The sequence below is a fragment of the Vicugna pacos genome, chromosome 27 (genome assembly GCF_048564905.1).
Source record: "Vicugna pacos chromosome 27, VicPac4, whole genome shotgun sequence".
Classification (NCBI taxonomy): Eukaryota; Metazoa; Chordata; class Mammalia; order Artiodactyla; family Camelidae; genus Vicugna; species Vicugna pacos.
The window spans coordinates 19,270,956-19,283,829 of NC_133013.1; the positions used below are offsets into that span (position 1 = coordinate 19,270,956).

Genomic DNA, 12,874 nt, shown 5'->3' on the forward strand with positions numbered 1-12,874 from the left:
CATGTGCCATTACTGTGGAGAGCCTGGTGAAGAGTTAGGGCTGGTGGTTAATTCTCTTTGGTTTTTCCAGCCAGTCACTGGTGCAGCTGAGCTCACGTGTCTCGCATCAGTACAGGCTGTGGCTCCAGGGCCTACTCACCTCTTCCCAGTGTCCCAACTCAGAATTTCCCATCGGCTCACAGCCCCAGGCAGCTGTGGAAGAATGGCTTTTGGGAGGAAGAGGGTCTGGTTCTAAGGAACCCCACCCAGGCCTCTCATAGCTCTCAGTCCTTGGTAGGCACGATGTGTCTGCCGTTTGTTTACACTGTCGGTGTAGAGGCAGGAGGCCTGCCAGGATGCCTCAGGGCCTCGAGATCCAGCCCCCAAGATTTCTGGTGCAGACACCTTGAGATGACCAGACCCTGGGTGGGAGGCACCTGTAAACTAAATTTCCAAAAGACCAACAGAATCCAGAACCCCAATTATTATTCATTCACAGTGGGGGCCTTCTGTCCCAAGCCACTTTCAGAGCATCCCTTGTTCCTGGTCCCCAGTGATTGAAATGGTGGCTTTGTGGTCAGACAGTGTCTGGTGAGCATGGAGTAAAATGCAGGGGTCACGTAGTGTTGATGGTGAAAGTGATGTGAGTTGTGTTTGGGGCTACCCTTTCCAGGCTTGATTTTTGCTTCCAGTGAAATTTCCATTGGTTCAGGGGATCCCCAAGTTAAAGGAATAGGGCATGGACTTGGAATTAGTCATTTTCAATTTTCTTTTTTTAACAGTGGAACCACTTTTTCAAGTGAAATCTTACAACAATAGAAAACATGTGAAAGCAGAACTGCTTTTGGATGCTGAGAACCAAAGCCCTCTCCTGAGCTGGGTCTGCCCCACGTAGCCAGTTCTTGAAAGCTAGATGTGTGTGCATGCAGAAAGTGCTGACCTGTTTTCTACATTAGTTCTTTTGGAAGAAATCGCCACAGCCCAGACTTGCAACTGGATTCAGGACTCTTCAGAGAGCCCCTCTTATGGTCCTGTCCTTCCCTCACCCCAACACAGGCTGCCTCTCCTGAGAGGGGGAATCACAGCTTCACCCACCTTCCATTGAATTTTAGACCTTTTATCTGTTAAATAGGGAGTGAGACTACTATGCAAAACTTTTCAGAACCAAACCAGATAAAATATGCAAAGGTAAAGTTTCCTGTCCCCTTTCCCTAAGGGTGCACCTTCCTTCCTCCTGGGCTCTCTGAGCTGCTCTCTAGTATTTCCTTCCAGTCATTTACTTTGAAAGCACTTCCATTTAGCACTTACCACGCTGCACTGGAGTGGCTGCTCCACAATTGATCGTTAAATGAATAAGCCTCAGTGATACTCATCTTGAAACACCCAGGACTAAGCACACAGGAAATGAGGAAGCCTGTGTGTGTTGGGCAAGGGGGAACTTAATTCTCAGCACCACCCTGAGACAGTTGGCATCCAAGCTGCCTGAATTTATTCACCTGGATAAATAAGGATTAACAGGGATAAACACTTACTTTCAGCTGTAAGGCAAAACTCTTTGGAAAGGGCCTTTTCTCTCGGTATCCTGGCCACGTAGGGTGAGAGGCCGCCACTTCCCCTAATTCCCCCAGGGGTGGGAGAAGCGAGGCAAGGCCTTCTCTCTCAGTGGTATCCTGGCCACTAGGGTGAGAGGCCGCCACTTCCCCTAATTCCCCCAGGGGTGGGAGAAGCGAGGCAGGACCATCTCACTCCAGCTGGGTAGATTTTAGTTGTGGCTCCGCCCACCAAATCCCGCTTGTAGAAAAGTCCTACCCGCCGTCAGTGATTCGTCTGAAACAAAGAGGCGCCCAAGCCATCCCCATACATTATTGGTTAACGTTGCTGTCAGTCTGGAGGCACTGGCGGAGGCCTATGGGAAATGTAGTCCAGCCAAGCCCGAGTGCTTCTGGGGCGCACATTTCCGCTTCCGGTGTTCAGTGGCTGTCCGAATGCCCGGACTAGGCGTCTGGGCGCCGGTTGGGAGTGTCCTGTAGGGACGTTGCGTGGCCACAGAGAAGGTGCTGCAGAGTCGGGCCTCCAGTGGCCGCAGGGCCTTGGTGGGCTGGAGCGGTTCTCACCTAGGGTCTCGGTCTCCCGCGTCAGGTGGGAGTGACCAGGCAGAGACCCAGGGTCCGATCACTTCCGGCCTGGGCCCTGCGTTCCCTCAAGCGGACCCTGGGGCCGGATGCGCCCCTCATGCTGGAGGCACCCCCTTTGCTGCCCACCGGGTCCGGCGGGGACGAACTTGGCCCCGTAGCCGCCGAGGCGACCCCGTCCCCACGGTCCGCGTTTACCCCATGATGTTTCCGAGAAGGTCGCCCGCGGAGCAGAGTAGCCTTCCAGTGTAAGTCACGCTCTACGGGCCAGTCACCCAGTCCACCGTCACCAGGCTGAGCCACTGCCCAATTCCTGCCAGCCTGTGACCTTGGGCAAGGTCTTGGGGGAACCATGATTGCCTCAGCTTTGAGGGAGCTGAAGCCTCAGTATCTCTTACTTAGCTTTCCTTCCAACTGTAACGTCCTGCGTGTCTGTTGCTTTATTATCCTTCCTCTTAAATCTTGTAACCTTAACCAGGGTAAATCTCCCTGTTTGGGAGAGAGTTATCGTGCCAGGGCTGAGGAATCCTGAGAGGGCTCGCCCAAAGCTGAGAACCCAGCCAGAGGCGAGGACAGTTGAGCGATGGGAGCAATGGTTTCTCTGAAGTTTCGAGCGGGCTCCACCCAGGCGGTGCTCTCCAAGGTGCTGCGACCTTGAGCGCTGGCTCGTTCTTGTACTGCATGTACTTTGCAACACTCTGAGGACCAGTGGCTTGGAAGACTGGGTGGTTTATTGTCCCCATTACCTCCATTAGCCCATCCTCATTCTTCAGTATGGATAATTGGCATTTTCTCAGCGTTAAGTAAATGGCTATGCAAACACAGCTTCAAGCTCCACTACTTTCTAACCAGCTCACCAGCCCTTGTCCCCTCTTGTCAAACTTCTGGAGCTGCATGCCCCCCATCTTACACCCCTCCCCCAGTGACAGGTGGCCAGATTCCGTGGGTATCGGGACATGGGAAGGGGGAACAGGAAGGCACTTTTCTTCACTTCAATACAGGTGGGGTGCCCCTTGTGATTTTCACTGGAGTTCACTCTGTAATGTCTGCCTGTGGCTCTAGAATTTCAAGTTCTACTTACACTCCTATCTGAAGGTGGTTTCCCAGTGAGGTAAAGGAAGAGGTTTGAACTTAAGAGCACAGCTGCAGGGTTCTTCTCTGATATGAACAATGGCTGTAGCTGTGGACCAACGAATCCGGATTCCTCAAGTACAAGAAGAGCTTCAAATAATGAAGCTAGAAGAAAATTCCCACTGGGAGCAAGACAGTCCCTCTGGGACTGTCCCTGGACCAGGGACCTCCTGCCAGCACTTTTGGCACTTCCACTATCAAGAAGCATCAGAACCCCAGGAGGCCCTCATCCAACTCTGGAAGCTCTGTCATCAGCGGCTGAGACCAGAGAAGTGTATGAAAGAACAGTTCCTGCCTGTCCCTTCCCCAGGAGATCCAGATCTGGGTTAGACAAAAGCACCTGGAGAGTGGAGAGAAGGCAGTGGCCCTGGTGGAAGGTTTGCAGACAGAACCTGGAATGCAGGAGCTGCCCGTAAGTTATGAGAACTTAGTTCCAAGTAGTTAAAGCAGACGAATGAATGTGAGGGACAGAGCCACCTTGGGTGTCAGCAGTATGGGTGAGGTGTAGACTTTGCTGTTGGTGTCAAAATGGAATCTGATTATATTCTGGGCCTGGTAGCTGCATCTTTCCTTCCATTTTTTTCAGACTGACTCTTCAGAGAATGCATAACATTGGTTGCTCTGAGTGTTGGTCACCGCCATTAAATAAGAGAATTGCTTAAAATAGCTTGAGCACCACTCTGACCCCGGAGGAGCACATACACAGTTTTCTCTTTGGAGAACGGCTCTCATTCAACAGCAGCCAGCCTGAAGCAAGGGGTTCGCTGGTCTTTACTGACATTATTGAACCTTTGGGTCCTATTGCAAAATAGCTGCTTGTTGGTTGCTCTCTGTGTAGTTAGTTTTGCCTAGGGGTTGACAGAAGCAGCCCCACGAGAGCTAGGTGGACAGGTTGCAGTGCGCTGGGGGTCCAGACCTTATCTCTATGGAGTCTTCCACACATCCACACTCCTTACTGCCCCAGCAGTGATTTGCATAAGACTGGGCTCCCCCTTTGCTTCTTTGTGCCTTAGGATGATTAAGTTTTAGTGCCTACAGAATTCTGACCATTTCCAGTCTTTGAACAGGGGCAGGAGGTGCTGTCAGAGGAGAAGGAACCCTCAGGATTGGTACTGGGTTCCCTAAACTTCCATCTGAAGCAAGCACAGACAGAATCCATGTATCAATTCTAGGCAATGGTGAATAACTCACAGCCAGAACCAGAAGACCAAATGAACCAAGCCCCAAAATAGAACTCGGATCCTTCCACAAGAGCGGTAAGCAGCAGCAGTGAGGGGAGGGCCTGAAATCCCCTCTGAGTGCAGGGAGTGGGGTGGAGGGCAAAGCTCCTTTCCCTGGGAAGACATGGCATAGGAGCTGAGGCTGACCACATGAACCTGTAGGATCCGGAACAGGCACCTCCGAAGGGAAGAAGGACCTTGGTTGGCATGTTTTATAAAACTGCACAGCAGAGCCTTATGTGAGTGAGGCATAAATGTTCCCTCTACGTAAGATGTGGGCACCAATATTAGGCCTCGTCAAGGCACAAGGTAGGGGTAACTAGAGTTCAGTCATCCTCAAAACAAGTATGTGTCCCCAATTCAGATGACTCACATGTATTATCAAAACTGAAGAACAAAATCATAAAATGCTGAAAGTCAGTACCCTGGATGGATGTGGAAGGGAAAAACCTGGAACTTTTCTTTTAGAAATGTGTCATTTTGTTATTTCGCCAGCCCTTCTTCGATAGGACGAAGCAGACGCTGAAAGAAAGAGGAAGGCTCTTCTGTTTCTGAACTCAGGTGGGCTGCTCTCTGGGAGGGTCGAGAAGCTTGGTCCTCTGATGGCTCCTTCCTCTGCCCGCAAGCCTACCTGACCCTCTGGCTCTGGGTCTTTCTGTGGAGAACAGTGGTGACCAGAGGACCACAAGCAGCTCCCAGGTGGGCCAGACTTTTCACTTACTCAGATCACCTTTTACTACTGAGTGGGGCCCTCTGCAATCAGTTCTCTTGTCAGTCAGAAATTCCAAAGGAATTTTGCCCAGCAGGTAGGCACAGCAACTTTATAGATTAGGCTCCAAAATTTCATCAGCCTGCAAAATGTTGCCGACATCTCCTGCCTTTAGTAAAGCCGCACCGCAGCTGAGGTAGTGAGGGGTTGCATTACAGTCATTCTTCCCCCGACCCTAGGAGTGCTTGTTTGTCTTAAAAGTAACAGTTACTTCCTTTTTTCTATATCCGTATCTTGCCCTCAGGGTATGCAGGGTTGCGTAGTGGGAGGAAAAACAAAAACTTCAGATTCAGACGGTCCTGAGTTCAAATCCCAGCTCTGCCACATACTAACTGTAACTTTGAACAAGTGTGAAGTTTCCAGCACAGAGCCCAGCTGTCCGGTAAATGTTAGCTCATTTCTTCCTCTGCTTTCTCTCCCCTGACCCCCGCCGTATTGCATTTCAAAGCCAAAGGAAACTCACTTTTTAGCTTCTTCTAAGTGTGCTTTTTCACCTGCCCTCTGCATAGGGCAGTACAGAGGCATTTTGTCTTAAGGCATTGTGTTTTGAGTACGGTGTCATGTTTTCTCAGGAGTTGGTGACATTTGGCGACGTGGTTGTGTATGTCTCCCAGGAGACATGGAGGCAACCAGAACCTGGACAGAGGAACCACTTGGAAAGCTGGGAGAAATCTGCAAATGGGACCTCGCTAGGTGAGAATGGCTTTTTCCTTTTACAATCAAAGCTAGCTGTGGGGTTTCTGTAGTATTCACTACTCTAGAGCTTTTTAGGTTGAATTTTTCAAATCTATTCCTTACTTCAATCCTGATTGAAAATTGAATACCATGATCAGTGCTACCAAGGATAAGTTTCTGGAGTCCAGAAAGGATACTGTATTAAAGCTCATCTAAAGAAGATGGTCAGTAAAGGCTTTGGCAGGTGCCTGAATTTTACTTGTTGCAGGATAGATGAACTTAGATAGAGAGTTATAGATTTGGGCCTGAATTTTTTCATAGTGTTTCCTCACTGTCCTTCATATTCCTTTCACTGAGCCTTCCCAAGAATTCCCTTGGACTTTTCTTGAAAATTAGCATCTCCCCTCCCTGGCATATAAAGTTGTTGGGATTAGATTCACCCAACCATGATGTCTTCTTCCTGTCTCCCTGCAGACTTCCCAGCCCATAGACCCGATGTGAGCTCTCACGTAGAAGAGGAGGAAAGCCCAGATCTCCAAAGCTCCCCAGAGAAGGAGAGTGTGAGAGACTCCGCAGTGGATGGGGGGAATGTCAAGTCCAGCCAGGTGCCCATCTTGAGAAAAGTCAAGTCTTGGGACGAGCTGGAGTGGCAGGGCCTGGAGGATGAGAGGGTGGCAGGGGTGCACTGGGGCTATGAGGAAACCAGGATTTTTCTGGGAATTCTCAGTGAGTCTTGGATTCATGAAAAACTCCACACATGCCATCAGAACCACCAGGTGTACCAGATGATGGCTAAGTGGCTGCCGGAGCGGGGCTTCCTGCGAACCCTGGAGCAGTGTCGCTAGTGGTTCAAAAACCTCCAGACCAATTACTGCAAAGCCAGGAGCACCCACAAGCCAGGCACCCTTCTATGACGAGATGGATGCCCTGATGAGCCACTGGACCTTTGCCAACACCTTTGACACCTTCGAGGTGGCAGGAGGCATGCTGCAGAATAGAGGGGACTCCAAAGAGAACCAGCAGGTGGTGACTGGGGATGGTCATGAAATGACAGAGGAGCTCAGGAGTCATGGCCCCCAGGCTTTGAAGGGAAGTCCCAGTGGTAAGCTCTCCTCCCTGCACCTCAGGACAGGGGAGACAGGAATGTGCGAAAAGTTCCAGGAACCTCTCAAACCTCATCACCCACCGGCGAATTCACACTGGCGTGAGGCCCTGTAAGTGCAGGAAGTGTGGAAAAACCTTCAGTCAGAGCTCAAGTCTTGTTATACACCAGAGAATCCACACAGGAGAGAAACGCTATGAATGTGCTGAACGCGGGAGGCGAGTCAACAACTGTTCCCATTTTAGCGCACATCCGAGAACCCACGGAGGGCGGAAAGACTCCAGGTGTAGGAGACATACCTGTAAAGCAAGGAGTCTGAAAACACTACAGAATCTACCCCAAAAGGGGTTTGTATGGCCCTTGATTCTATCCCATGACACCCACAGGAGACAGACAGAGAATTCAGCTGCTGGTCCAGCAGCTGTATTTTGTTTCACAAAATACACACCTGGCTTTTGAAATACTACTCAGGGCTTTCTTGTTCGTGCTGATAAAATGGAAGCTAATTTCCAGAGAATTCAGAGACTAGTTCTGAGCTTGACTATGTGGCTGTCTCAGCGTGTCTTCGCTGTGATTCTGTGCCTTACTTTTCACAGCCTGGTAATATGAGGGTGAGGCCCTCGCCCCCCCATCAAGGACGGAGGAGGCTCCACCCCCCCGTGCTGGTGGCGTTACTGATGGCTGGGTCAGCTGGAGAACCAGCAACGGCCGAGCTGTTTCCTCTCCGCACTGGGCAGCTAGACAAGGGTTTATTATTAATGCCTTTGTAAAGGTCTCCCCCTGTTCTCCCTGTGGGAGGACTGGAGCCCAGGAACTGTGCATTTCCCCACCGACCCTGTCTTAGGATTTACATGGGGTTACTTGAGAGGAAAGCATTCTGTTATATTATTTGGAGGAGGAAAGATCAATGCTAGAGGCTGACTTTCTAAACCAGAACCTACTCTTCCTCTCTGTGCATTAAGTGGGGCCATATGTGATTGCCATTTTGGGTCTACAAAATTAGCAATTTCATGATTCAACCTAAGTAGAATTTCTGTGTGGCTGAATTACTCCAAATTGCCACAGGGCTACTGTGGCGCCTTAAAGCTCATGCTGTATCCCCAAAATGTGAGCCTGGGTCTAGAAGATCATGAACCAGGATAATGAAGTGGGGAAAGACTTTTCTGTTTGTAAATGTATCCAGAGCAATAACTGAGAACCATAACATTGATTAAGAAGACTCTTAGGGGGAGGCTATAGCTCAAGTGGTAGAATGCCTGCTTAGCATGCAGGAGGTTCTGGGTTCAGTTCTCAGTACCTCCTCTAAAAATAAAAACAACCTAACTACCTCCCCACCTCGCCCAAATAAAATAAATAATACAGTAAATAAATTTCTTTTTAAAAAGGATGTACCTCTCTGTCACCTGCCTCTGACAAATCCACTAGTCCCTGCCTTTCTCAAGTGTCCAGGTCCTAAGGGGGAGGCTGTGTGCAGGTCACCAGGTTCCGGAGACTCGGGCATCTCTGCGGGAGCAGGGAAGAGTCTCTGACTTGGACATACAGAGCAAATGGTGCTTGGAAATAAATGGAACAGTTTCTTCCTCTTAAAATAATTTTCCTTGTGTGTTTGATTTTAAAATATTTTCCCACCACATTCCAGAAACCCATCAATTATAAAACAAAGCAAAATCTACACATTTTATCTAATTAGATTTTACAATTATAATTGTATCTAATTAGATTTATAAAATAGATTATGAAGTAATGTCTTTTAAAAAAAACATTAAAGAACTTATCTAAATAAGTGTCTGTCAAAAGTAGTCATTATGATGGGCTGCAGACTTTCTATGTGGTTGCCATATTAGAGACATACTTTGAGTTTTCCTTTGAGAACTGTCTTCAAGCCACATTAGAAATCCTCACATGCCTGTATCTCCAGCACACAGAACAATGCCTTGCACAGGGGGAAGGCTTGATAAACGCCAACAGAGAAGACAGCTTGCTTATTATCTCCCCTGATCACCTTCCTTATCCATGAGCCATGGCTCGGCCCATCTCTGCTTTCTAAAAACAGAATCCCTTCAAAGGATGTCAATTTGTTGCCATTGAGGAGACTTTATAGAGCCTATTTTTGGAGATACTTCTCAAATAAGTATCCCAGAAATTTGAGTTTAGAGGTTTTTTTCCATAGCCAGGAAATAAATCTGACATGGATTGTTCTCAGTCATTTCATTGTTTTCAATGAGAAAGTCCTTCCTTAAGTAGAAATTCATCATACTAAAACCTAATGTAGCTCTGCATTATAAAAAGACTTTGGAAATAACCAGATCCCTTTTAGAAAATTTGCCATTATACGTCTTTGGAATGGAACTGGAAGATTCAAATATAATCCATACAGTTTCATCTCATGTGTATTTTTCTCCTTGGCAAAGTAATGGGAAAATCGAGCTGGAGGTTGCAGACATTTCATACGTATTTTACAACCCTTAGAGCAACGAGATGTGTCAGTTGCTTTAAGTAACCTTTGCTGTTGGTACTCCTGCATGGAGTACTTGCAACAGTGAGTTAAATGTGGGTTAGTCACGTGGAGATGTTTCCCAGCGAACCAAATGTAATATGAGGATTTTTATAATGTCCTAATTTTTTATTGGAAACTCTAGTTATCCATTTGCTCAAAAGTGTTTTGATTTACCTTTTTGTCTACCACTGTACTCGGCATAAGCAAGGCTCTTATTTAACTCATAATTACAGCTTCCAAGTTGTCTGAAACAGACAAGCAGGGTGGAAGCAGTTTACCTGGAAATCCCCCAAGAAAAAATAATAATGAAAGTTGTAACTGGGAATGCATGAAATTCACTTACTATGAAAGTTGCAATAGATGACACAAAGTCCACATTGCAAAAAAAGGTTTTTTTTTTTTAAGAAACTCAGCAAAAATACTAGTTCTTATGCTCATTTACAGAGAGCAAGAAACACCAGAGTTGGGTTTCAGGACACTGGTCCTGCTCAGCCAAAGCTGATGCAACATATTAACCCATTAAATAAATGAATTCTAAGTGAATCCTGTGAGTGGAATGGTCAAAGGGAGAGACACTTCTATCCAATTTATCATTAGACTCTAAGCCCCAGGGTGGAGGCTGATGTCTGCAGAGTGAAACAGGCCGTGTGGGACTTGCAAACACCACTGCCTGGTGAGCATGACCCAGGCCTCCTAGCGGAGTCAGCCCAAAATGGGGGGTTCCCACTCACCTGCTTGGATAACTCTGCTCCACCCTCAGAGGACACGACCTTCTCCCTTCACTTCTCTTCAACACAGCCATAATCAGTTCTCCAAGAATGCAGAGTGAGAAGAGTTACAGCCACATTCACTAAATACCCATGTGTGCCAGGCCCAGTGCTAACCCCTTTATTGCAGGGTCTCATTTAACCATCTCAGCAGCTTCGTGAAGCGGTACTATGACGAGGCCCATTTTACAGAGGGGAGACTGTAACACCGAGCTGGGACTTGGGCCCTGATCTGACTCCAACATGGGGGTCTTCTTCCCTGTTATATCAGCCTCCCAACTGTGCAAACTGTTGGAGCTACAGCTTCTGTGGGGTTGGGCTGTAGAGTCAGTACAGAAAGGAATGGTTGTGTACGGTCACCATGACTCTGGGACCCCTTCCACAGCCCATGACGTGAGGACAGCCTCTCTCTCAGGCCTGTGAGAGGCTTACGTGCTGAAAGCTCACAGGAGAAGGCACAGCCAGGGGAGGGTGGGGTGGGGCCGGCCCTCTAGAGCACAGAGCCCTGGCATCCACCTTTAAAAAACCGTGATAAAACATACATAACATAAAATTTACCATTTTCACCATTTTTAAGTGTACAATTCAGGGGCTTTAAGTACGTTTGCACATTCGTGCAACCATCACCACTATCCAACTCCAGAACTTTATCATCCAAAACTGAAACTCTGTGCCCATTAAACAGTAACTTCCCAAACTCACCTCCCCCAGCCCCTCACAACCACTGTTCTGTTTTCTCTCTCCATAAGTTGGCCTATTTTAGGTTCCCCATATAAATGGAATCATATATTTGTCCTTTTGTGTCCGGCTTACTTCTTAGCACCTATTTTGCCCAAGTCAAAGGGTAGTACTGAGCAGAGAAAATCTAAATCACTCATTGACTGGTTACACTGAAATGTATCTGGAACAGTGGATCAGGTGCCCTTGCTCCTCCTGCCTCGAGAAGCCCTGTATCCCTCATCCAGACCATCCCAACGGCCACGCGCTTTCTCCGTCCTCATGGCCCCATCACTCCGAATCCTTCAGGGACTTCTAGCTCACCCCTCTGGCACTGCACACAGGGCCATTACTGACTGGCTACAGCCCTTTTTCTCAATTGTATTTCCAACTTCCTTTGCTCCCCAGGCTAGAGCTGTGCCTTTCCCCACTTCTGCCTTTCCCTACACTGTTCCCTCTGCCTGGAACACTCCGCCCTCTGCCTGGAACACTCACCCTGAAGGAAGGATACAACCCAAATATCACCTTCCCTGATCACACCTGGTCTCTAGCCAAGCAGAGGCAGATCCTCAGCCCTCCGTGCTCCCAGAATACATGACTCTGTACAAGTATTCCCCCAAACCGCCTACTAGCTGGGCCATATTTTTACATCTCTGCACCCAGCATGGTGCTTGGTGCACAGCCACGCCCAGGAAATATGCTTGGGAGAATCAGGACCTATAGCATCACCTCCTTCTCCCACAGCTGTGGGAACACCTACTTCCCTCGCCAACCTCCAGTGACTGGACCCGTTCATAATCACATCACAGAGATCACATATGGGAAGGCCGGTTCACGTTTCCTTCATTCAATTCAACCTGGGCTGTGCTGTCTCCCTGTCCTTTGCCCTCTCTGTCTATCTCAGCCTGTCCATTTCTTCCCTCTGCTTTTCTCCACGTGCTCCCATCTCCAGGGCACAGCTCCTTTCACAGACCTTGCTCCTGCCTCAACCACAGGGAGCTGTCCTTGGCACTGACCCCACTCTCCCTTTTGGACTGTAGTTCTGTTCTGTGTTATTCAGATTCTCTGAGAGAAGTTCAGATGGGCTCATCCTAGGGAAGGGATTTGGGTCCCTGGGTCACACGTCCATCCCTGGGCTGACCCGCTGTGGCTGGTGAGTGGGGAGTGGCTGACTCACCCTTTGGGAGGACCTAGAAGAGTGGGAGACAGCTCAGGGGGAGGGGCTTTGGCTGAGCCCCTAAAGACACAGACTTTGAAGGTGTCCCCTACTCCCTTGGATATGCCTCAACATGCCATCTCCTCTGGCCTGGTGACACAGTCTTACCTTGACATATTCTGCTCTGGAACACATCCTTCTGAGTTCACACACATGAAAGAGCTGCGCCAAACTGACTCACCCTCTACATCACTGTTTGCTAGGTTTCTTGCTTCCTCCTCTCTCATCCTCTCCAAATAGCCGCTTAGTCTTTCTCTTATACTTGAATCTTTGTGAGGCCAAAACAGTTCCTGAACTTTCTGTGTTCCATGCTGCCGAGTCTCCTCTCTCCCCACTCACAGCTGGACTGGAGAGGATCCTGTGCTGACGTCAAGGTGAATAGCTGATTTTCTTTTTGGTCCCTTTGGGATTCTTTGGGGCATCTTCCTGGAACTGCTGAGAGACCTCCACATTCCACATGCCTGTGGAATGTGACTGTTCTCAAAGAAGCACTTTGGAAATTGGAGGTGAGGATTTATGGTTGTCACTAAATCTGCAGCACACAGATGAAGTGCAGCGGCCAAGGCGGTCCTGCCGGGCACGCGTGGAGGGCAGTGATTCTCAGCTCGGTCCACAGACTTGCAGCATGAGCATCACCTGGAAGCTTGACCGAAATGCGAATTCTCAAGC

General features: G+C 48.6%; 1 protein-coding gene across 1 annotated transcript; it reads left to right on the plus strand.

Moving 5' to 3' along the window:
* The first annotated feature begins 1,826 nt into the window (after nt 1–1,826).
* On the plus strand, nt 1,827–7,082 carry LOC140689722 (putative SCAN domain-containing protein SCAND2P). The gene is given in 6 exon segments (XM_072950825.1): nt 1,827–3,541; nt 3,543–4,498; nt 4,958–5,161; nt 5,476–5,613; nt 5,804–5,924; nt 6,381–7,082. Coding segments are annotated over 2 exon segments (405 nt in total). The 5' UTR covers nt 1,827–3,281; the 3' UTR covers nt 3,688–4,498; nt 4,958–5,161; nt 5,476–5,613; nt 5,804–5,924; nt 6,381–7,082.
* Nucleotides 7,083–12,874: the final 5,792 nt, after the last annotated feature.